Genomic DNA, 24,960 nt, shown 5'->3' on the forward strand with positions numbered 1-24,960 from the left:
TGGCAACAAGAACATACATATCAATACTTACCTTAAATGTAAACAGACTAAATGCTCCAACCAGAAGACACAGACTGCCTGAATGGATACAAAAATAAGACCTGTATATATGCTGCCTACAAGAGACTCACTTTAAATCTAAAGACACATACAGACAAAGTGAGGGGATGGAAGAAGGCATTCCACAAAAATGGAAATCAAAAGAAAACTGGGGTAGCAATACTTACATCAGACAAAATAGACTTTAAAATAAAGACTGTTACAAGAGACAAATAAGGACACTACATAATGATCAAGGGATCCATCCAAGAAGAGGATATAACAATTGTAAATATATATGCACCCAACATAGGAGCACATCAATATATAAGGCAATATTAACAGACATAAAGGAGAAATCAACAGTAACACAATAATAGTGGGGAACTTTAACACTCCACTTACATCAATGGACAGATCATCCAGACAGAAAATCAATAACGAACCACAGGCCTTAAATAACACATTAGAACAAATGGACTTAATCCATATTTTTACAGCATTCCATTCAGAAGCAGCAAAATACACATTCTTTTCGAGTGCACATGGAACATTCTTGAGGATAGATCACATGCTAGGCCACAAAACAAGCCTTGATAAATTTAAGAAAATTGAAATCATATCAAGCATCTTTTCCAACCACAACACTATGAGACCAGAAATCAACTATAAGGAAAAAAACTGTGAAAGACAAACACGTGGAGGCTAAACAATATGCTACTTAAAAACAAATGGATCACTGAAGAAATAAAAGAAAAATAAAAAAATACCTAGAGACAAATGAAAATGAAAACCCGATGATCCAAAACCTATGGGATGCAGCAAAAGCAGTTTTAGGAAGGACGTTTATAGTGATACAAGCTTACCTCAGGAAACAAGAAAAATCTCAAATAAACAATCTACCATTATGCTTAAAGCAACAAGAGAAAGAAAAAACAAAATCCAAAGTTTGTAGAAGGAAAGAAAGCATAAAAAATCAGAGCAGAAATAAATAAAATAGAGACAAAAAAAAAAAAATCAATGAAACTAAAAGCTTGTTCTTTGAAAAGACAAACAAAATTGATAAACCTTTAGCCAGACTTCATCAAGAAAAAGAGATGGAGAGCCCAAATCAGTAAAACCAGAAATGAAAAAGAAGTTACAACTGATACCACAGAGATGCAAAGGATCATAGAAGACAGCTATGAGCAACTATATGGAAATTAAATGGACAACCTAAAAGAAATGGACAAATTCTTAGAAAGGTATAATCTCCCAAGACTGAACTAGGAAGAAATAGAAAATATGAACAGACCAATTACCAGTACTGAAATTGAATCAGTAATTTAAAAACTACCAACAAACAAAAGGACCTGATGGTTTCACGGGTGAATTCTACCAAACATTTAGAGAATAGTTAACACCTATCCTTCTGAAACTATTCCAAAAATTTGCAGAGGAAGGAACACTTCCAAATACTTCCTGAGACAGTGGTCTCAGGGTGAGACCACTGTCACCCTGATACCAAAACCAGACAAAGATATCACAAAAAAGAAATTACAGGCCAATATCACTGATGAACATAGATGCAAAAATCCTCAACAAAATACTAGCAAACCGACTCCAACAATACCTTAAAAGAATCATACACCATGATCAAGTGGGATTTATCCCAGGGGTGCAAGGATTTTTCAATATCTGCAAATCAATCAATGTTAACAAACTGAAGAATAAAAAGCATATGATCATCTCAATAGGTGCAGAAAATGCTTTTAACAAAGTTCAACACCCATTTATGATAAAAACTCTCCAAAAACTGGGCAAAGAGGGAACCTACCTCAACATAATAAAGGCGACGTATGACAAACCCACAGCTAACATCATATTCAACAGTGAAAAGCTGAAAACTTCCCCTGTAAGATTAGGAACAAGACAAGGATGCCCACTCTCACCACTTTTATTCAACATAGATTTGGAAGTGCTAGCCACAGCAATCAGAGAAGAAAAACAAAGCAGTCCAAATTAGGAAGAAGTAGAACTGTCACTGTCTGCAGATGACATGATAATATAGAGAGAAAATCCTAAAGATGCTACTAGAAAACTACTAGAGCTCATCAATGAATTTAGTAAAGTTGCAGGATTCAAAATTAACATACAGAAATCTGTTGTATTTCTATACACTAACAATGAACTACCAGAAAGAGATATTAAGGAAACATTCCCATTTACCATCACATCAAAAAGAATAAAATACCTAGGAATAAACCTATCTAAGGAGGCAAAAGACCTGTACTCTGAAAACTATAAGACACTGACAAAAGAAACTGAAGATGACACAAATGTAAAGATACACCACGTTCTTGGACTGAAAGTATAAATATTATTAAAATGGCCATACTACAAAAGGCAATCTACAGATTTAATGCAATCCCTATCAAATTACAGAACTAGAACAAAAAAATTTTTAATTTGTATAGAAACACAAAAGACCAAAACAGCCAAAACAAGCTTGAAAAAGAAGAACAAAGTTGGAGGAATCACGCTCCCTGGCTTCAGACTATACTACAAAGCTACAGTCATCAAAACAGTATGGTACTGGCACAAAAACAAACACAGAGATCAATGAAACAGGATACAAGGCCCAGAAATAAACCCACACACTTACAGTCAATCTATGACGGAAGAGGCAAGAATATACAATGGAGAAAAGACAGTCTCTTCAATAAGTGGTGCTGGGAAAACTGGACAGCTACATGTAAAAGAATGAAATTAGAACATTCTCTAACACCATATACAAAAATAAACTCAAAATGGATTAAAGACCTAAATGTAAGACCATATTTTAAAACTCTTGGAGGAAAACATAGGCAGAACACTGTCTAACATAAATAGCAGCAATACTTTTTTTGGATCTGTCCCCTAGGGTAGTGGAAACAAAAGCAAAAATATACAAATAGGACCTCAATAAACTAAACGCTTTTGCACAGCAAAGTAAACCATAAACAAAATGAAAAGACAACCTACAGAATGGGAGAAAATATTTGCAAACAATGTCACTGACATGGTATTAATTCCCTAATATGCAGACAGGTTATAGAGCTCATAATGAAAAAAAAAAAAAAGAACCCAATCAAAAAATGGGCGGAAAACCTAAACAGATATTTCTCTGAAGAAGACATACAGATGGCCAACAGGCACATGAAAAGATGTTCAACATCGCTAATTATTAGAGAAATGCAAATCAAAACTACAATGAAGTAATCGTTTCACACCGGTCAGAATGCCATCACCCAAAAGTCTCCAAATAATAAATGCTGGAGAGGGTGTGGAGAAAAGGAAACCCTCCTGTACTGTTGGTGGGAATGTAAATTGGTGAAGCCACTATGGAGAACAGTATGGAAGTTCATCAAAAAACTAAAAATGGAGTTACCATATGGTCGAACAATTCCACACCTGGGCATATATCCAGAGAAAACTCTAATTCGAAAAGATACATACACCCCTATGTTCATACCAGCACTATATTTACAGTAGTCAAGACATGGAAGCAACCTAAACGTCCATGGATAGATGAATGGATAAAGAAGATGTGGTATGTATATATATACACATATATGTATACAGACACACACACACACACATATACATATAATGGAAGATTACTCAGCCATAAAAAAGAATGAAATAATGCCATTTGCAGCAACATGGATGGACTTAGAGATTATCATACTAAATGAGGTCAGACAACAATAAATATTATACGATATCACTTACATGTGGAATCTTAAAAACGAATAGAAATGAACTAATTTATAAAACACAAACAGGGGCTTCCCTGGTGGCGCAGTGGTTGAGAATCTGCCTGCTAATGCAGGGGACACGGGTTCGAGCCCTGGTCTGGGAAGATCCCACATGCCACGGAGCAGCTAGGCCCGTGAGCCACAACTACTGAGCCTGCGCGTCTGGAGCCTGTGCTCCGCAACAAGAGAGGCCGCGATAGTGAGAGGCCCGCGCACCGCAAGGAAGAGTGGCCCCCGCTTGCCACAACTAGAGAAAGCCCTAGCACAGAAACGAAGACCCAACATAGCAATCAATCAATCAATCAATTAATCAATAAAATAAATCTTTAAAAAAATTTTAAAAAATTTAAAAAAATAAAACACAAACAGACTCACAGACATAGAAAACAAACTTACGGTTACCAAATGGGAAAGGGGTGGGGATGGAAAAATTAGGAGTTTGAGATTAGCACATACACACTACTATACATAAAATAGATAAGCAACACGGACCTATTGTATAGCACAGGGAACTATATTCAATATCTTTTAATAACCTGCAATAAAAAAGAATCTGAAAAAGAATATACTATGTATCTACAGATATAGATAACTCAATCACTTTGCTTTACACCTGAATCTAACACATTGTAAATCAGCTATACTTCAATTAAATAACAGCACAAAACTATACTCTGAAGCTAAAACATTGTTGAAAGAAATGAAAGAAGACATAAATAGAAAGACATCCCATGTTTATAGATCAGAAGACTTAATATTGTTAAAATGGCAATACTCCCCAGATATATAGATTCAACACAATCCCCATCAAAATCCCAGTTGGCTCCTTTGTCAATAAAATTGACAAGCTGATCCTATAATTCATATGAAAAGCAAGGGACCCAGAAGAGCCAAAAAATCTTGAAAGAGAGGAGTAAATTGAAGGACTCATATTTCTTGATCTCCTTTTTTTTGGCTGTGCCACACAGCATGCAGGAATCTTATCTTAGTTCCCTGACCAGGGATTGAACCTGCACCCACTGCAGTGGAAGCGTGGAGTCTTAACCACTGGATCACCAGGTAAGTCCCCACATTTGTTGATTTCAAACCTGCAAAACTAATGAAGACCCATGGTGCTGGCATAAGGACAGACGTTTGGATCAATGGAATAGATAGAGAATCCAGAAGTAAACCCTCACATTTATAATCAACTGATTTTTTGACAATGATGCCAACACAATTCAATGGAGAAATAGTCACTTCAAGAAATGGAACTGGAACAACTGGAGAGCCACATGCAAAAGAATAAAGTTGGGCTCCTACCCCACCATATAAAAAAATTAACTCAAAATGAATCCAAGAGCTAAATGTAACACCTAGCACTATTTAACTCTTGTAAGAAAAAATAGGAGTAAGCCTTCATGACTTTAGATAAGCATTGGTTTCTCAGATGTAGCACCAAAAGCACAAGCAATAACAACAACAAAAATACATACACTGGGGAGACGCAAGAGGGAAGAGATATGGGAACATATGTATGTGATAACTGATTCACTTTATTATAAAGCAGAAACTAACACACCATTGTAAAGCAATTATACTCCAATAAAGATGTTAAAAAAAATACATACACTGGACATCATCACAATTAAAAAATTTTGTAAATAATGTTTCTAATGAGACTGGTATGTAGAATATATAAAGAACTCATACTCAATAATAAAAAGGAAAATAACCCAATTTTTAAGTGGACAAAGGATCTGAATAGACATTTCTTTGAAGAAGACATACAAATGGCCAATAAGCACACGGAAAGGTGATCAACATCATTAGTCATAAGGGAAAAGCAAATCAAAACCATTATGTCACTTCATATCCACTAGGATGGCTATAATTAAAAAGTCAGATAATAACAAATGTTGGAGACAATGGAGAAACTGGAACCCTCACACACTGCTGGTGTAAATATAAAATGGTACAGCTGCTTTGGAAAACAGTTTAGCAGTTCCTCAAAAGGTTAAACATAGAGTTACCATACGACCAGCAATTCCATTCCTAGGTATATACTTAGAAGAAATGAAAATATATACCCACACAAAAACTTGTACACAGATGTTCACAGCAACATTAGTTATGATAGCCAAAAAGAGGAGACAACCCACATGTCCATCAACTAATGAATGGATAAATTCAACGTACCATATCCATACAATGGAATATTTCGTAATAAAAAGAAATGAAGGCCTTCTGCCTCACTGCACTACTTACTGAAAGCAGGATGGGTCATCAGCAACTCTACTAGAGCTACCTGCAAAAATTCAGCCAAGGTTCCTGATCTCGCCACATCAGCTCAAACCAGCATGGTCTGATCTGGAAATACTACCTCAATATATGCCGCCAGTTTTTCCATCAGTACACGAAAGATATAGGCTTCATCGAGTTGGATAGAATGATACTCCTTGAATGCATTATCCAAGACATATACCCAATAAAAGAAATAAAGCTAGTTCTTTGTACATAATTTTTTTTAAAACTTTAAAAAAGGGAGAGGGATGAAGCACTGTTACATGTTACAATGTGGATGAAGTCTGAAAACATTATTCTAAGTCAAAGAAGTCAGTAACAAGGGATCATATATTGTATGATTCCATTTATATGAAATGTCTGAAATAGGCAAATCAATAGAGACAAAATAGATTAGCAGTTCTAGGGTTGAAGGGGAAAAGGGATTAGAGCTAAGAGGTACAGGATTTCTTTGGGGGATGATAAAAATGTTCTAAAATCAATTGTGGTGTTGGCTGCACAATTCTGTGAATTTACTAAAAGCCATTCAACTATGTAAACGGGTGAACTGTATGTGAATTATATCTCAGGAAGGCTATTTTTAAAACACTGGGATAACAGGTAAAGTTTTCCTAACTTTTTCTTTTACCATTTAATAATAAATAAAACTCAAAAAAATCAAATCACTGAGAGGAAAAAAAAATTTTCAAAGTGGAATATCTTTAAAACAATATACTCTCAGAAGAAATGATAACTATGTGACATGATAGACATATTAGCTAATGCTACAGCGGTAATTATATTGCAATATAGAAGTAGTGAATCAACATGATGCACACCTTAAACTTACCCAATGTCCTATGTCAATTATATCTCAAATTAAGAAAACAAAAACCAAAACCAATGTGCTTCCAGCTCAGCAGGAATTTCCAGGAAAATGTACCAGGTAGGCCCAAGCAGCAGTGACAGAGCAAGTAGCAGCCTTGTGAGATGACCACTTTGCAGAAGACACAATGTCCTAGAATATGTGTTAATAATTTAAGAGATATAATTACAGTTTATCTTTACCACTGCTTCAACCCAATGGCAAAGATCACCCACAACGATGATGGAAGTTAATAAGGCATTATTCTAAAAATAAAACACTTTTAAAAGTACAGTTTTTTTAAAAAAAATATATAACATATTTTTCCCTCATACATGATCAGTGCTGTCAGTTCTCCTGATGACAGATGTCAAAATCACTAAGGTTTTCTTTGATGACATGATTTGAAAACATCTGCTAACACAAATGCCTTAAAATAAAACTCCAGTTAATAGACATCCTCTTTTGTCTTGATCCTTTGAAGCTATGACGTTCATTTTGTGTTGAATGGAAAAAAACAGACAATTAACTTTGAGCAATCTGAAATAAAACTAAGTTTCTTGATTATTTGTAGGTTTGAAAAGTTGCCTGGGGGTTAAACTATTTAGTCTCAAATTCTGAAGTTTAGAAGACACTTGTGGAGATGATTCTTCCACCTGTTGGAACAACAATAAAAATAAAGTTAATTTTATAAAAATATAGTCAGTCTACCCTGTGTAATTCTATTCCCTCTGACTGCTTCTCAGAAGACATCATACATTTTCCCACCACGTGGAGGCCTGGAGCAGACCAGAGGAATCAGCTGTCATCCTGCTTTTGCTCACTGTGGTAACGCCACTACCCACCTCCGGGACTGGCATGTAGAAGCGACTATCTGCTAACTGAGTACATATATTTAATCTCTAAAAGTGTGGACAGGGTCCACTACATAATTTGGCGGTGCAAAATTAAAATGTGGGCCCCTAGTTCAAAAATTAAGAATTTCAAGATGGCAAGCAGAGAACATTAAAATAAGCATGGGTTCCTTCTAAGCACGAAGCCCTGTATGACCGACTGCCCGGCCTGCACGTCCACGCCTCCAGCTGTAGGTGTGGTTAAGACGATACACCGCAAGTACACCGCAAGTATACTCTTGGTACCGTTAGTGATTCCCAAGCACCAGTCAATGGACCAGTAAAGTCATGAAGAAGATTCACCACCACAGGGAAAGAGAAAAATAAGCAAAATTCAACTCATCATTCACCATGCTAAATCTGTTCAATTTAGAGGACGGTGATGGTTAATTTCATGTGTTAACTTGGCTAAGCCACAGTACCCCGATATTTGGTTGAATAATACTGTTCTAGACGTTTCCTTGAAGGTATTTTTTAGATGAGACCAACATTTAAATCAGCTGACTGAGTAAAGTGGATTACCCCCCATAATGTAGGTGGGCTTCATCCAATCAACTGGAAGCCTTAACAGGACATAGACTGACCTCCCCCCAGGAAGAAGGAATTCTGCCAGCAGACTACCTTCGGAACTTGAAATGCAACATCAGCTCTTCTCTGAGTCTCCTATCTGCCAGCTTACCTGCAGATTTTGGACTCTACCAACACCAGCTTTCACAGTGGCATGAGCCAACTCCTTAAAATAAATTCAGATAGATAGGTTAGATTAAATAGCCTAGATAGATAGATAGATAGATAGATAGATAGATAGAGAGATAGATAGAGAGATAGACTGACAGACAGACAGATAGATAGATGGAGACACGCCCTATTGGTTCTGTTTCTCTACGGAACTCTGAGGAAGACAAGGACTATCTTTATTCAGGGACGATGTGATTGTGTCTTTCCTAGCTTTTTTTATTTTTAAGTGAAAATGTCATTTTCTTTCAAAAAATTCTGGAAATCCTGCTTTAAACATGATAAATTTTAGCAATATTTTACACATATGTTTTTATTTTAAGGGTCATTTTTGTCCCCCATCCCTTTTTTTCTTTGATGGTGGGAGGCTAGGCAAAAGGAAAAAAAAAAAAAAATCAGGTCAACATTTTCTTTGAGGACTTTTTTCCAAACCCAAAGCTATTAATTGACGGAAAAGCAAAAGCTTTCTTCTAGGAGGGAGGGGCTCAGGTATTTTAGTCACTGGTATTTGTAGAATCTAAATACTGGTTTGGCTCTTATGTAGCAATACAAATATGAAGGATGGATATGTGGGCAGCCCTTGTCATAGAATTTGATCTTTCACAAATGACACATCTCAATGCACCTGAAAGTCTAGAATTACGAGACATAGAAGTCCCTAATTTATAGAAGTCCTGAAGCTTTGAATTCTAGTTTCCTCATTTCTAGGGATTCTTGTAAATGCCACATACTTGTGGCAAACCATGTGAGAAAACACATCCTCTTCAGTTAGAGGACTTTGCTTGTACTGCTGCCATCATGCAGTGAGAACAACCCACACCGGGCAGCCCCCCACCGTCATTCTTTGCGCTCCAGACCTTCAGGGACATTAGCCTCTCCCGGAGCTTAAAAGCTTTGGCAAGCTCCAAACTGAAGATGAATAGTGCTGCCAGTTTCTCTTCGTACCATCCTATAAACCATAATTCCCCCACCCCATGTTGGTGCTAAGAAATAAAAAGCAAGAAACTTTTAGAAAAAGATGCTTTCCTTGGAACTGCTTCTGTTTTCTGCTCCAGGTCAGAAGCTTTATTTATCCCACGGTCTTTGTAAGAGGTAACATAGTTAATTAAAAAAAAAAAGATGCTTTGTTGAGATGGAAATTCCATCTCAGCAGAGTTGATCTGGAGTACTGAATGAAACTTAGAATCAGCAGTGATCCCGCTATTTTGAAGAAGAAAAAAAGGGAAAACTTTTTTTTCTGCTATGTCCACTTTTATCACCTTCTTTTTTATGGCTGAGTAATATTCCATTGTATACATGTGTATACATATATGTGTGTGTATACACACACACACACACACCACAATGTCCCCAAATCCTAGCTAAGGGAAACTCCTCTACTTATGCTCTGGATTTTCCCATCTCACCCACTTCAGGACTCCATTCCTACAATTATCCCCTCTCTCTGAATCATGAATTTCTTGTTTTCCATTGGACCATTCCATCCATACCCTAGGATGCTTTAATGTACCCATCCAAAATAAATAAATCAATAAATCCTTCCTGGACCATGAGTCCTCCATCCAGATTCAGCCCTATCTCTCTGCAACCTTCTTCATAGCAACCTGCCTCTACTGCTTCTCCACTCTCTCACCTCCTAGTCTCTGAGCAGTCCAGCCTAGGTAGACTTTTGTCCCCTCCCGCCACCCTAGTCTTCCTTTTCTCTCACTCATACTTTTCAGTCACCTTTGCCAGTTCTTCCTCCTCTGCCAGACCTCTCTGAAAGTTAGGAGTACCCCCAGAACTCAATCTTAAGGCCTCCTCCTCTATCTGTGGCGTCTCCTGAAATTAACCCACCACTATATGCTAATGACTCCTAAATGGCCATTTCCCTCCCTAACCTACCCTGAGGCTCTAAACTTCTCTACCAACCACTGCCTTTCTCAACAAGTCCACATATACATCTAATGAATACCTTAAACATAACATGACAAAATAGAACTCTCCATTTCCCCAGACCCAGTTCTCCTCATATCTTTCCCATCTCAAGAAACGGCACTACAATTCACCAAGCTGCTTCAGGCAGAAATCCAGGAATCGTCCTGGGTCCCTGTTTGTTTTACCCCCTCACATCCAATCAGCAAGTCAAATAGACTCCATCTCCAACAGGCATCAAGAATCCAACCACTTCTCATCACCCTCGCTGCTCTTTCATTGCTCTCCCTGGGACAACCCTGACTGGTCTTCTTGCTTCCACCTTCCTTTCCACAGGTCACTCTCCACAGCAGAGAGATGGTTGTGAAGCATACATCAGATGATATCACACCTTTGCTTAAAGCCCTCCCATGGATTCCCGCGGCAAGGAGGATAAAGTCCCAGCTGCCTCCTGTAGTTCTGCCTATCTCTCTGAGATCATCACATCTTCTCTCTTCCTCATTCACTAGGCACACTGGTCTCCCTTCCCCTTCCAATAAGGTCATTCCTTCTCAGCTTTGCATGTTCTACACCCTCTGCCTGGGATGCTCTTCCTTAGGGCCTCAACCACCATGGCAGAATAGCACCTCCTGCCCCGCTACTCCTACCAACCATTCCCTACCTCATTACCTGTATTTTCTTCATAGAATCTTTCTTGACCTGAAAACTTTATTTTCTGTGGTATGGATTGCCTATGACCCATTGGTGCAATGTAATGGCCATGAAGCCAACAGGGACCTGTCTGTTTCTCTCCCTCCAACATTTAGATCAGTGACTAGCAGAGGAGCTATGTTTTTGTTTTTTTCTTCAAATGCTGAAAGAGAGGAGGCAGAGAAAAGGAGGAATCCAAGAAAAACCAAAAGGAAGAGATGAGAATAAGTTTGGTTCAATGTAGTGAATGAATGAAGACTAAATTGACTAAAGAAAAAAAAAAAAAAGGAATAGTGGGAAATAAATGAAATGATGCTGGGAAAGATGGAATCGAACAGAGAAAGGTCTCAAATGCCAAGCTAGATTGCCTGGAATTTATGCAGTAGGAACTAGGGAGCCACTGAAGCCACTGAACTTCTGAATTCCCAGTGCCTGGAATGCAATGGACAGTTGAAAACTATCTGTTGACCAAATCATCAGTGCAAAGGTGACAGCTAAAACTGAGAGAATGGGATCAGTTCTCAAGGGAAAGAAGCCCTGAGCCTGGGGGAGACGTCTCCAGTCAGAGGAAGGGAAGAAAAGGAGGGAAGACATGAAGCGGAGACGAGCCAGGGATGGAGGGGAAGTGTCAGAGGGGAAGGGAACACTGAAACCAAGGGAAGGAAACATGGCAACAGCAACTGCAGTTAAAAATATTAACTGTCAGGGGGGAAAAGTCCAGAATGAGACCTAAGAAAAGGCCTCTGAAGTTAGTAAGAAGATGACTGGGACCAGCCACTTCAATGGAGCTGTGGGGATAAAAATGGGACCATGGCCTGCGAAAGGAAGGGGAAGGTGATGAGGAAGATGAGGAGAGAAGATGCAGGAAGACTAGGAAGTTTCTCCTGGCACGCCACCTCCACCAGCCCACTGACGCTGTCCAGAGTGCCAGCCTCAGGCAGAGGGAGAAACATCCAGCCGAGATCAAGCTAAGACTCAACCGGCTATAGAAATAGGGAGGAAATGGGACAGAGGTGAGAGGAAAACTTGTTTTTTAAGTCCTGCAGCACTATGCAGCATTAACAAAAATACATAGTCATTTATAAGCACACTGAGGCCAGCAATATTTAAATAAAACCTGAACGTCAGTCCTACCATAAGAATTTTGCTTGGACTTGCAGCGGCATTCGTGCAACATGTTCTTTTGGACCCTCTCGATTGTGTCGGATCCTCAGTTGCATGCACTGCATCAGATGAAGATAATTTCCATCCTTCAGCAAAGGCAAACAGCGTGTCACCAGCCACAGAGGCCCTCCTTCTGGGGACGTCATCTGTCACCCTGTCATCTGTGACTGTAGGGAGTGGGGATGCTGAGGGATGGGTGCTGGGTCTCCTGCTGTCTTCAGGGCTCTTTGATGGGGATGCAAACTCTGCTGGAGATGCACAGCTCTCGGAGAGCTTGTTTTGCAAAAAATGTTTTAAACGAGTTTTTCTGGGAACGCTGTTTTTCATAATTGCGCTCCGAAGCTGAGACTCTTCTGCAATGACGTACACTCTGCAGCGGCCCCGGGTCACCGCTGTGTACACGTGCTGCCAGTGCTGGCGGCCCGCCTTCCCAACCACATACACGACTGTCTTCTCCTCCGACCCCTGAGAGGAAACAGTGCACGAGGGAGATTTAATACTGCATAATGGGTTCATGTCTCTGGACAGGCTACAAAGGCAGAAAGGAGACAAGTCCTCAAAGTGCTCTCAAGAGCATTCTACCTGGCCAGAGTATTCAAATGAATCCATCTGATGGGTTCCATTTTATTCATTATCCTGGAATTCCCGTTTTCTAATTACGCTGCTAAGTTTGGGTGTCATAGATCCAAAACTGGCATGTAGAAACCCAGCAATAAACTTTAAACTGCATGCAGGGCTAAATCTTCCTTAATAAAAGAATTTGAAATGGCTGTATGGGCTTTATGTATAGATGTCTTACCCCACTGTTACTTATATAACAAAAAACAGACACCTGAAATATCCAATAATAGGAGAATAAATAAATATATATATGTATATATTTATTTTTCTACATCATGTATCTATATATGTTGCAAACATCAAATATGCTTTAAAATATAACAAAATTTTAAAAACTTGATACATATATATAAAAAAAAGATCACAACCATGTAACACAAAATAAAATTACTCTGATCAAAAATACAAAGTGAACATAAAGATGTTGGGACTTCCCTGGTGGCGCAGTGGTTAAGAATCCGCCTGCCAGTGCAGGGGACACGGGTTCGAGCCCTGGTCCGGGAAGATCCCACATGCCGCAGAGCAACTAAGCCCGTGCGCCACAACTACTGAGCCTGCGCACCACAACTACTGAAGCCCGCTCCCCTAGAGCCCATGCTCTGCAACAAGAGAAGCCACCACAGTGAGAAGCCTGCGCGCCTAGAGCCCGCGCTCTGCAACAAGAGAAGCCACCGCAATGAGAAGCCCGCGCACCGCAACGAAGAGTAGCCCCCGCTCGCTGCAACTAGAGAAAGCCCATGCGTAGCAATGAAGACCCAACGCAGCCAAAAATTAATTAATTAATTAATTAATTTTTTTAAAAAAGATGTAACAAAAACAAAGTAAATCACAAAGCAAGAAGGAAATCCTACCAAAAATTTAACCAGTCTGTTTCCAAACAGAGGGCCTATGGATGATTTTTTTTTTTCTACTTTCCATATTTTTCCAATGTTGAACCATTTATTACTCTTATCAAGATAAGCCAAAAGAGAATGACGAACCTTTGTTTCTTGGGTTTAACAAACCAAGAACTATACTATAGGCAAGAAAAATGCCCAATGTCACCATGTAACTGTGAGAAAACAATTTCAAGAAAACAATAACAAATTGTGGCTATTCTTAGTCCCTGTATTTTCAGTGGCAACATAAACTAAGAAGGGGTTAGAGCCATTCTCTCTCCCAATGCTCCCACATTCCTCTGCTGAAAGAGGAATTGTGGGGAGACAAACAACAAGATGAGGCATGTAGAAAATACACATCTGCACTAAAAAAAACCTTGTACATACCAAACACTTCTACCTTCCTGGACACAGAGAGTTTGAACCAACTCTTCAGATTATAGAAGTTTGATAAATACTTCCTTCCAATGCTGCTGAATCTCAGAAATGAATGTAAATTATACTTAATTCTACAAATGCTAAACACATTTGCTAGATATACAGCACCATTCCCCCACGCCCCCGTGGACTTTATATTTACACTGTATTTTCGTAAACAGGTAAACGTCTACCTAAACTTAGCTGGGTTCTTAATCATCAATTAAGTATCACTGAGAAAAATCTAATAGCCTCCTAATCAGTCTCCCTGTACCCACATTTACTGCAATACACTGTCCTCACAAATAGCAGCCACAGTGCTATTTGTCAAATGCAAATCTAGTCACATCAGATTCTGCTTAAAACCCATTAATGGCTCCCAGGCTCTCAAAAAAAAAAGTCTTAACTCCTTAATATGGCTCCTACAGCCCTTCAAGAGCCAGCCTTGGCCCTGTTTCCCCTCCTTCCTTCCTATGAGCCAGGCTCCATCAAGCACAAAGAACTTCCTTGTGATCCTTCCTGCCTGTGCTCCCCAGTTCCTGGCCTCCAGCTGGCCTACTTCCTGATTAGCTGCCCCATCCATGTACTTTCCAGCACCCTGTACTTCCTCTATCACAGTATTTTTACCAGACTGGACTGTCACCAACTGCCTTCTGAACTGTACTCCTCACTGGACTGTAAGCCCTGTGAAGGCAGGACCACGTCTGTCTTGCTCACTGTTCTTTATCAGGTGTCTCATTGAGTGAATGAGGATAAAAATTAAGACTGTCAGCCAAAGCTGTCCTCCGAAAGTGGGACATGGGCACCTCCCTTCACCTCACAACCTGCTGTTAATCATTTGCCCGTGTCTTTAAATCTTCCTCAAATCATTAAGAACTGTCAAACTTCTTTTTTTTTTTTTAAGAACTGTCAAACTTCTTAAAGGAGGCAAGTTTTATTTATTCACTTCTCTAAATTTGTTCTAAAACTCAACAACTGGTACGAATAGACACAAACCATTAATGCCCTTCATGATTTTATGGACCTAGAATCTGAAAGTCTATATGGACCTTAGAGTGGGCGTCAAAAAACTTTTTCTGTGAAGGGTCAAAGCATCAGTATTTTAAGCTTTGTAGGCCAGATGGTCTCTGTGGCAACCACTCAGTTCTTCCTTTGTAGAGCAAGAGCAGCCATAACCAATATGTAAATGAATGTGGGACTGGGTTCCAATAAAAATGTATCTACCAAAACAGGTGGTGGACCAGATTTGTCTACCATATTGGATAACACAGTCCTAGAAGTCCCCAGGAGGTGACCTGGCCCACATCACTCCTCTAACCTCATCTCCTGTCACTCTCCCACACTGGGGTCCTTGCTGTTCCTGTTTCTCAAACCTGCTGGACAGCCACCCACATTAGAACTTTGGCCTCGGCTATTCTCTCTACCTAGAATGCTCTTCTCCCAGATATTCACATGGTTTAACTTCATTACCTCCTTCAAATCTTTGCTCAGATGCCACCTTGTCAGTGAGGCCTACCCTGACCACCTATTTAAAATTACAACTGCACCTCAACCCCACTCCTTTTCCATAGCAATTACCACCTTCTCACATAATACATAGTTTACTTATTTTTTTCAATTACATCTGTCTCTATCCCCTTCCTTACCAAATATAATCCTCATAATGTCAAGTATCATTGACTATTTCATGGACTGACCTATACCAAGCACAGAGAAGAGAGTCTGACTCAATACATTTTTGTTGAGCTGAACTGAACTTGAAGAACAAACTATACTGATAGAAGACAACAATCACAAATGTTCTCAGAGGTAACAGACATTATTTCAACCATGAAATAAGAGCCAGATTCAATGAAAAGAACATTCCAAGATATCTACTCCAATCTCCACCCAGTAATAATAAAGACCCTTCACTACTTATTTGTCTAGAAATGCAACAGAAAAACTGGATTATAAATTTGAAGAAATAAATAGAGCAAAACATTATTGAGATGGAAAATAGGAGAGCTGATAAGAAATTCAGGTAACCAGTTCTGGAGGTCCAATATCCATACAGTAGAAGTTCTAGAAAGAAAAATCAGAGAAAGCTGAGGATGAGATAATGAAATTATTTAAGAAAATTTCCCAAAATTGAAGAATATGAGTTTCCAGAATTCCAGAGTCCCCATCATAAAAATCCATGGGAGAAATTTCTCCCAGATCTCACAACTAGGAATATTTGCCCCTCTCAACAACTGTTTGTTTGTTCATTTACTTTAACCTAGTAGACATAATCAACTGACTGCTTCTCTCTTTGCTTTGGGAACTTTGGCCTTAAGGGAACTTAAAAGCTAAATCTGCAGTCTACATTAACATGCAAATAGGACAGTATGCATATCGGCATTCCAATCCACTCTTGGTGGTAATCCCTTTACCATGTTTAACTTTATTTTCCACTTGACATGCATTTTTCTTTTTAAGTAAATTTATTTATTTATTTATTTTTGGCTGCCTTGGGTCTTTGTTGCTGCATACGGGCTTTCTCTAGTTGCAGTGAGCCGGGGCTACTCTTCATTGCAGTGCATGGGCGTCTCATTGCGGAACACGGGCTCTAGGCACACAGGCTTCAGTAGTTGTGGTACGTGGGCTCAGTAGTTGTGGCTCACAGCCTCTAGAGCACAGCCTCAGTAGCTGTGGTGCACGGGCTTAGTTGCTCTGCGACATGTGGGATCTTCCCGGACCAGGGCTCAAACCAGTGTCCCCTGCATTGGCAGGCAGATTCTTAACCACTGCACCACGAGGGAAGTCCCTGACATTTCTTTATATTTTAAAAAATCATGCTCAACTGTGGGTACTTTTTGTAAGCCATTTCAAATTCCTTCTGGAACTGAGGTGGGGTAAGTTAATAAATAAAACACCATCCACTTTGAAAAAAAAAAACAACCCTATGCTAATTAATGTTTGCCTACTATTAGAGGATATAGTCTAACCTATAAAATTTTCTACATAAAAATGAAAGTGGGGGCTTCCCTGGTGGCACAGTGGTTAAGAATCTCCCTGCCAATGCAGGGGACATGGGTTCAAGCACTGGTCTGGGAAGTTCCTACATGCCGCGGAGCAACTAAGCCCGTGCGCCACAACTAGTGAGCCTGCGCTCTAGAGCCTGTGAGCCACAACTACTGAAGCCCGCACTCCTAGAGCCTGTGCTCCGCAACAAGAGAAGCCACCACAATGAGAAGCCCGCGCACCGCAATGAAGAGTAGCCCCCGCTCGTTCCAACTAGAGAAAGCCCACACACAGCAACAAAGACCCAACGCAGCCAAAAATAAATAAATAAAATAAATTTATATAAAAAGAAAGTGGATGCAACTTTGTCACCAAAACAACGTAATGGCAGAGAGAGGAGTTCAAAACAATGAGATAAATAACAGAGCCACAAATAATTTGTGAGAATTAAAAAATATTAAAATAAAGTTGAAAAGCAAGTTGCAGCAAATGCAAATGCAAATAAGATTCTGGAACAGAAAAAGGACATTAATGGACAAACTGGTGAAATCAAAATAAAGTGTATTTTTTAGTTAATAGTACTGTACCAATAGTAGTTTCTTAGTTTTGACAAATATACCATAGTTATATAAGATGCTAATATTAGGGAAAGCTGGGTGAAGGGTACATGGGAACTCGCTGTACTAACTTCCCAACTCTTCCATAAATCTAAAGTTATTCCCAAATAAAAAGTAATTACCTCACAAGGGTAGAGGAAGGGGATACATTTATCAAAACCCATCCCACTTTGTAATTAAAGGGTGTTTGTAAATTATACCCCAATAAAGTTGGTTAAACAAATAAAAAAGAAGTTGCAAAAATATATATAATCAATACAATACCATTTATGTAAAACTTGGTTACCTTGTTTCTACATGAACAGACAAATTCAGGTCAGAAATCACCTCTGAGGAGGGTGGGAAGGCCTGGGATGAGGGGAGGGCAAATGAGGCAGTTGCTTTGGGTACAAAATTTAAGAGGATACCAAGAAACTCAGCAATCAAGATAAATAAATTAAAAAAAATTAAAAACTCTCCAGAAAGTGGGCACAAAGGGAACATAACTCAACATAATAAAGGCCATATATGACAAACCCAAAGCTAACATCATACTCAATGGTGAAAAGCTGAAAGCATTCCCTCTAAGATCAGGAACAAGACAAGGATGCCCACTCTCACCACTTTTATTAAACATAGATTTGGAAGTCCTAGCCACAGCATCAGAGAAGAAAAACAAATAAAAGGAATCCAAGTTGAAAAGGAAAAAGTAAGACTGTTATTGTTTGCAAATGACATGATAGTATACATAGAAAATCCTAAAGATGCCACCAGAAAGCTACTAGAACTCATCAATGAATTCAGTAAAGCTGCAGGACACAAAATTAATATATGGAAATCTGTTACATTTCTATACACTAACAGTAAACTATCAGAAAGAGAAATTAAGGAAACAATTCCATTTATAACCACTTCAGAAAGAATAAAACACCTAGGACTAAAAAGGAGGCAGAATACCTGTACTCCAAAAACTATAAGACACTGATGAGAGAAACTGAAGACGACATAAATGGAAAGATATACCATGTTCTTGGATTCTTTCAATATTGAAAGAATCAATATTGTTAAAATGACCATACTACCCAAGGCAATCTACAGAGTCAATGTAATCCCTATCAAATTACCAATGACATTTTTCACAGAACTGGAACAAAAAATTTTTAAATTCTATAGAAACACAAAAACCCAAAATAGCCAAAACAAGTTTGAGAAAGAAGGATGGAGCCGAAGGAATTACGCTCCCTGACTTCAGACTATACTACAAAGCCACAGTCATCAAAACAGTATGGTACTGGCACAAAAAAAGACACGCAGATCAATCCAATAGGATAGAAAGCCCAGAAATAAACCCACGCACTTATGGTCAATTAATCTATGACAACAGAGGCAAGAATATACAATGGAGAAAAGACAGTCTCTTCAATAAGTGGTGCTGGGAAAGCTGGACAGCTACATGTAAAAGAACGAAATTAGAACATTCTCTAACACCATATACAAAAATAAACTCAAAATGGATTAAAGACCTAAATGTAAGACCAGATATTTTAAAACTCCTGGAGGAAAACATAGGCAGAACACTCTTTGACATAAATCACAGCAATATTTTTGGGGATCCATCTCCTAGAGCAATGGAAACAAAAGCAAAAATAAGCAAATGGGACCTCATTAAACTTAAAAGCTTTTGCACAGCAAAGGAAACCATAAACAAAATGAAAAGACAACCTATGGACTGGGAAAAATTATCTGTAAACAATGCAACCAACAAGGGATTAATTTCCAAAATATACAAACAGCTCATACAGCTCAATATCAAAAAAACAAACAACCCAATCAAAAATTGGGCAGAAAACCTAAATAGACATTTCTCCAAAGACATACAGATGGCCAACAGGCACATGAAAAGATGCTCAACATTGCTAATTATTAGAGAAATGCAAATCAGAACTACAATGAGGTATCACCTCACACCAGTCAGAATAGCCATCATCAAAAAGTCTATAAATAATAAATGCTGGAGAGGGTGTGGAGAAAACAGAACCCTCCTACACTGTTGGTGGGAATGTACATTGGTACAGCCACTATGGAGAACAGTATAGAAGTTCCTTAAAAAACTAAAAATGGGGAATTCCCTGGTGGTCCAGTGGTTAGGACTTGCACTTTCACTGCTGAGGGTGTGGGTTCAATCCCTGGTCAGGGAACTGAGATCCTGTAAGCCACACGGCGTGGACAAAAAATAAAGTTACTTGCATTTTTAAAAAATTTTTTAAAAAAACTAAAACTACAAATAGAATTACCATATAATCCAGCAATCCCACTCCTGAGCATACTAAAAACAGAGTTACCACATGATCCAGCAATCCCACTCCTGGGCATATATTCAGAGAAAACTCTAATTTGAAAAGATACATGCACCCCAATGTTCACAGCAGCACTACTTACAATAGCCAAGACATGGAAGCAACCTAAATGTGAATCGACACATGAATGGATAAAGAAGACGTGGTATGTATACACACACACACACACACACACACATACATACATACAACGGAATACTACTCAGACATAAAAAAGAATGAAATAGGGAATTCCCTGGCGGTCCAGTGGTTAGGACTTGGTGCTTTCACTGCTGGGCTTGGGTTCAATCCCTAGTCGGGTAACTAAGATCCCACAAGCTGCACAATGCGGCCAAAAAAAAAAAAGGAAAAAGGAATGAAATAATGCGAAATAATGCCATTTGCAGCAACATGGATGGACCTAGAAATTACCATACTAAGTGAAATAAGTCAGAGAAAGACAACTATATGATATCACTTATATGTGGAATCTAAAAAAATGATACAAATGAACTTACTTACAAAACAGAAACAGTCTCACAGACATAGAAAACAAACTTATGGTTACCAAAGGGGGAAAGGAAGGGGTGGGGAGGGATAAATTAGGGATTTTGAATTAACAGATACACTCTACTATATATAAAATAAACAACAAGGACCTTCTATATTGCACAGGGCCCTACTGATATATTCAATATCTTGTAATAACCAATAATGGAAAAGGATCTGAAAATATATATACATATATATTTACACGTATAACTGAATCACTTTTGTGTACACCTGAAACATTGTAAGTCAACTATATTTCAGTTTAAGAAAATAAAAGTTAAAATTTAGGGCAAAAAAGATCCACATTGAACAAAATATCAGAATTTTAAATAAAGGCAAGATCAGTAAGAGTGCCATACCAAGTGACACTGGAGACGGAAGCAAGAGGGAAATTCAGTTGTCCTGGTCCTGACCGCTCTTTCCCTGGGAGACATGGGAAGGCCTGCAGGATGAGGCTTTAACTATGTCTTAGATCCAGAAAATAAAGACAGCTCTGAAGCAGAGAGTGCAAAACATTAGAGTCTGTACAGTAGTTTCAGTACTTTTGTGTATTTTGTTTCCTAAGTTAAAAAATAATAAAAGCAACAAAACTTAGGAAGAAAATAATGCAAGGTACTCTATCTTGGCAAGCTATTTAAATTGCTTTATAAAAGTCCATTCTTACCTGAAAAGTGTGAATAGTTCTTGCCCATGCATGTTTTATGTGACAATATTGCATTAGTTTCCCAAAATCCACAGTTACTTCGAAGCCAGCCATATTATTAATGGTCAAAAATCTTTGCTTTCCAAAAGTTATATCAGTTTTATCCTGTCATCAAAACAAATAACTGTTTTGTATGTTTTCAAATATGTACACTGTAAAGGTCTATTTTGGGGTTGAACATAAAATGCAAGCACCTTATGAATAAAATAGCATGTATAATTGTTAAGAATTTCAAAAAGCTTAAAATCTATGCTTGAGCACCTACTGAGTATAGACACCCAAATATTTTAATAACCACAAATGGAAGTTTTGGGTCCTTGAAATTTAACCTTAATTTGACTCTTTGGAGAACAGTCTGTGTTGTCTTTCTTATTTTGAAGACTATACATTTCACTTCTTGCACTGACTATGTAAGTCTGCATGTATTTTTTGCAAAGAGTTTACTTTTCCTCACAGATTTTAAAGAATAAACTTGTAAGTTTAAAAGGGTGTTTATACAATGAGGACAAATTCAAGGTGACCACTTCTATAGTTTCTACATTTAAGCAGCAACCAAGGAAGTGATGCTTTGTAAAATATAATAAGTGTGTCACTTGTCCCTTGTTTTTTGTCACTCAAGCACTTCAAACTTATTAAAAATATGTTTCTTCACAAAGCCTTCCAGACTTCCCAACTCATTTTATGAGGCCAGCATTAGTCAGACACCAAAACCAGACAAGATATCACTAGAAAACTACAAACCAAGATCCCTCATGGACACAGATGCAAAAATCCTTAACAAAAAATTATAGAAGAACGCCAGCTCTGATATGATTAAATTCTGAATCAATCCTCGGGCAATAAAAGAAAACCAAATCTATCCCTCATAGGTAAAAAGGTACTATTTTTCTGTTATCATTTACCTCTGTTATGAAAAATACTTCTCCATTGCAGAGTCGAATACCACTTTCAAAGTCATGCTTATTTTTAGCAAAACCATGAGGAGTACCATTGAAGTCTTCGCCACTGGCCTTTAGTTCATTATTTTGTTGGCTGTTGAAGGTATTTTCAGGGAGTAAGTCTGAGAGATACGCATTCCTGGTACAACAAATTTTATCACCAACTCCAAATTCAAGTCTATTCTGATGGTTTCTGGGTTAGAAAATAATAATACAGCATCAGAGTTTGGAAAACCTCAATTTCATTTTCTTTAAGCATTGACTCTTACTCAGATCTGATCCAGTTCTCAAAATTATTTCCACAGTCTCTTTACGTCACTTTTGTTCTCCAAAGGTAAACAAGAAATCAGGCTCCCTCAGTTGTGGTCTGACTATCTACACTTTCTGCACACCTCAAACTCAGTGACATTTCCCAGTCGAATTTTTTCAAGTTAGAAATCTTGGCATAAAGGCTGATGTCTCTCTTTCCCTTTATATTCCAAAAGTTACCAAAAATCTTATCGACTCTACCTTTTAAATTCATCCTCTCCTCTCCAATCTCTCTTATCACTACCCCAATTCAAGTCTTACAGCACTTACACATATGTCTATTGTAATAATTATATTATATCAGAATAATAGCAGCAAATCAAATAAATGCTGGTGATAATACCAGTTACCGTGGTAAGTGCTTTAGGTATATTATTTCATTTCATCCTTACTACAACTTTATGAGGGAAATTCTGGGTAAGTGTCCTCTTTTACATACATAGAAAGGTGAAATTACCTGCCCAAGATCACAATTACTGTGACCCAGACTGGATGGCCCCAATCTTGTGCTTTTCAACCCTTTGTTGGGCTACCTATCATGGTTTTTTGTGTCCTTCCTCAATAGACAGGGAGCTCCTCTTGAAATTTACACTTCTCTGGGTTCTCTGCACTTAATAAAGAGTAGGTATTGATAAATGCCAGAGAAGTGAGTTAGTCTGTCCTACATGTGAATAGAGTGGCTTTTCTATGCTCCTATTTCCCTGATAAAAGTCCACCTAAGGTGCTCTCTGTAGGCACCCTGTTGCTAAGGTTCTTGTACACATTCCACACATATTCTAATTTGAAAAATTGCCCTGAATTCTCCACGCTTATCTTGGAGAAGCTAGAGGTAGGAAACCACAGGGACAATTTTATTCTTTATTTTTCTTATTACCCTGATTACCAAAAAGTCAATTCCTAAGGATATATATTATATTTAATTGAAGATATCATTTGACTTCACAAAGGAGAAAAAAGATTTTTAAATATGCGCTAGAGTGATAAATGTCAAAACAAACAAAAGTATGGCGAATCCAGGAAGCACTGTCCTCACTTGATTAGACGGCCCGTGTAGTGCTTGCAACAGCAGGTGTTGATCACGTCACAGTCCTGCCTGGAACACAGAAAAATACAAGGGTCATCTTAATGGAATCTCTTTTGTGTGGATTTCTGTTACCAACAATTAAGAGATACTGGATTCTATCAAAAGTTTCCAGGACTGGGACTTCCCTGGTGGTCCAGTGGTAAAGAATCCACCTTGCAATGCAGGGGATGTAGGTTCAATCCCTATTAGGGGAACTAAGATCCCACGTGCCACGGGGCAACTAAGCCCACGTGCCACAACTACTGAGCTCACTCGCCTCAACTAGAGCCCGCGTGCCATAAACTACAGAGCCCACACGCTCCGGAGCCTGCGCGCCACAACTAGAGAGAGAAAACCCACACGCCACAGCTAGAGAGAAGCCCGCGAACCACAACGAAGAGCCCGCGGGCCACAACTAAGACCCGATGCAGCCAAAAATAAAATTAAATAAATAAAAAATAAATCTTTAAAAAAAAAAAAAGTTTCCAGGACTTTCTCCAGGAAAAGTATTGTGTAATTTTGATCTTAACATAACCCTTTCTTCCACTCAGATTTCCTATGAGTTACCAAATATAGTATTTGGTAGAAAGAGCACCTCTTTAGGGAATTCCCTGGCAGTCCAGTGGTTAGGACTCAGCGTTCTCACTGCCAAGGGCCCGGGTTCGATCCCTAGTCAGGGAACTAAGATCCCACAAGCTGCGAGGCGTGGCCAATAAAAAGAAAGAGCCCTCTTTAGAAACTGCCTTCTGCTGGACCTAACCCAAGAAATACCTCAAAATAAGAGAAGAGAATTCACAGTGATGAACTACCAGTCTCCTATTCCAACAGCACCTAGATTCATAAGATATGAGATTTAAAAGCTTCATTAAAAACACCAAAATTTTGTAAACGCTTTACCTTCTAAATGCAATAAATTGTGATGTTTTTGCATCTTCTAGGTCCTTTTCTTTGAGTAAAGTACTAACTGCAGAATACAAATCTGAAAATTCAAGAGAAAAAAGTTAACACAGCAAAGCACTAAATTATAACATTGCTTCAATGGAGAAACTAATTCAGAATTCCTGCTAAGGGGTCCAGGAAAACATCTCACCAAATGGGATACAAGTTCACCATGGGAGCATCAACCTCATCTGTTTCATCAGCAGGAGCAAGAGAAAAGAGAATGAAGGTAACGGTTCCAGACACTCTATCCTCAATCACTAGCCAGGACAGCTCCTAATT

The 24,960-nt window shown here is 38.6% G+C and overlaps 1 protein-coding gene across 3 annotated transcripts in view; it reads right to left on the minus strand.

The window, feature by feature from the left end:
* Positions 1–6,432: 6,432 nt before the first annotated feature.
* The window catches only part of HELB (DNA helicase B), a 34,967-nt gene continuing 16,439 nt past the window's right edge, over positions 6,433–24,960 (minus strand). Inside the window, exons 8-13 of one of the 3 annotated variants that reach the window (XM_082422708.1) lie at positions 24,637–24,718; positions 23,710–23,769; positions 22,332–22,560; positions 21,391–21,534; positions 8,518–8,571; positions 6,433–7,601 (exon numbers count right to left, since the gene is read on the minus strand). In XM_082422708.1, the coding sequence (XP_082278834.1) occupies positions 7,497–7,601; positions 8,518–8,571; positions 21,391–21,534; positions 22,332–22,560; positions 23,710–23,769; positions 24,637–24,718 (674 nt within the window). In that variant the 3' untranslated portion in view covers positions 6,433–7,496. Of the gene's footprint in view, positions 7,602–8,517; positions 8,572–12,311; positions 12,807–15,165; positions 16,322–21,390; positions 21,535–22,331; positions 22,561–23,709; positions 23,770–24,636; positions 24,719–24,960 lie in introns of those variants that run through there. The other 2 variants (XM_082422707.1, XM_082422709.1) reach the window with 2 other exon arrangements.

The sequence above is a fragment of the Balaenoptera physalus genome (assembly GCF_965194825.1).
Source record: "Balaenoptera physalus genome assembly, chromosome: 13".
Classification (NCBI taxonomy): domain Eukaryota; kingdom Metazoa; phylum Chordata; class Mammalia; order Artiodactyla; family Balaenopteridae; genus Balaenoptera; species Balaenoptera physalus.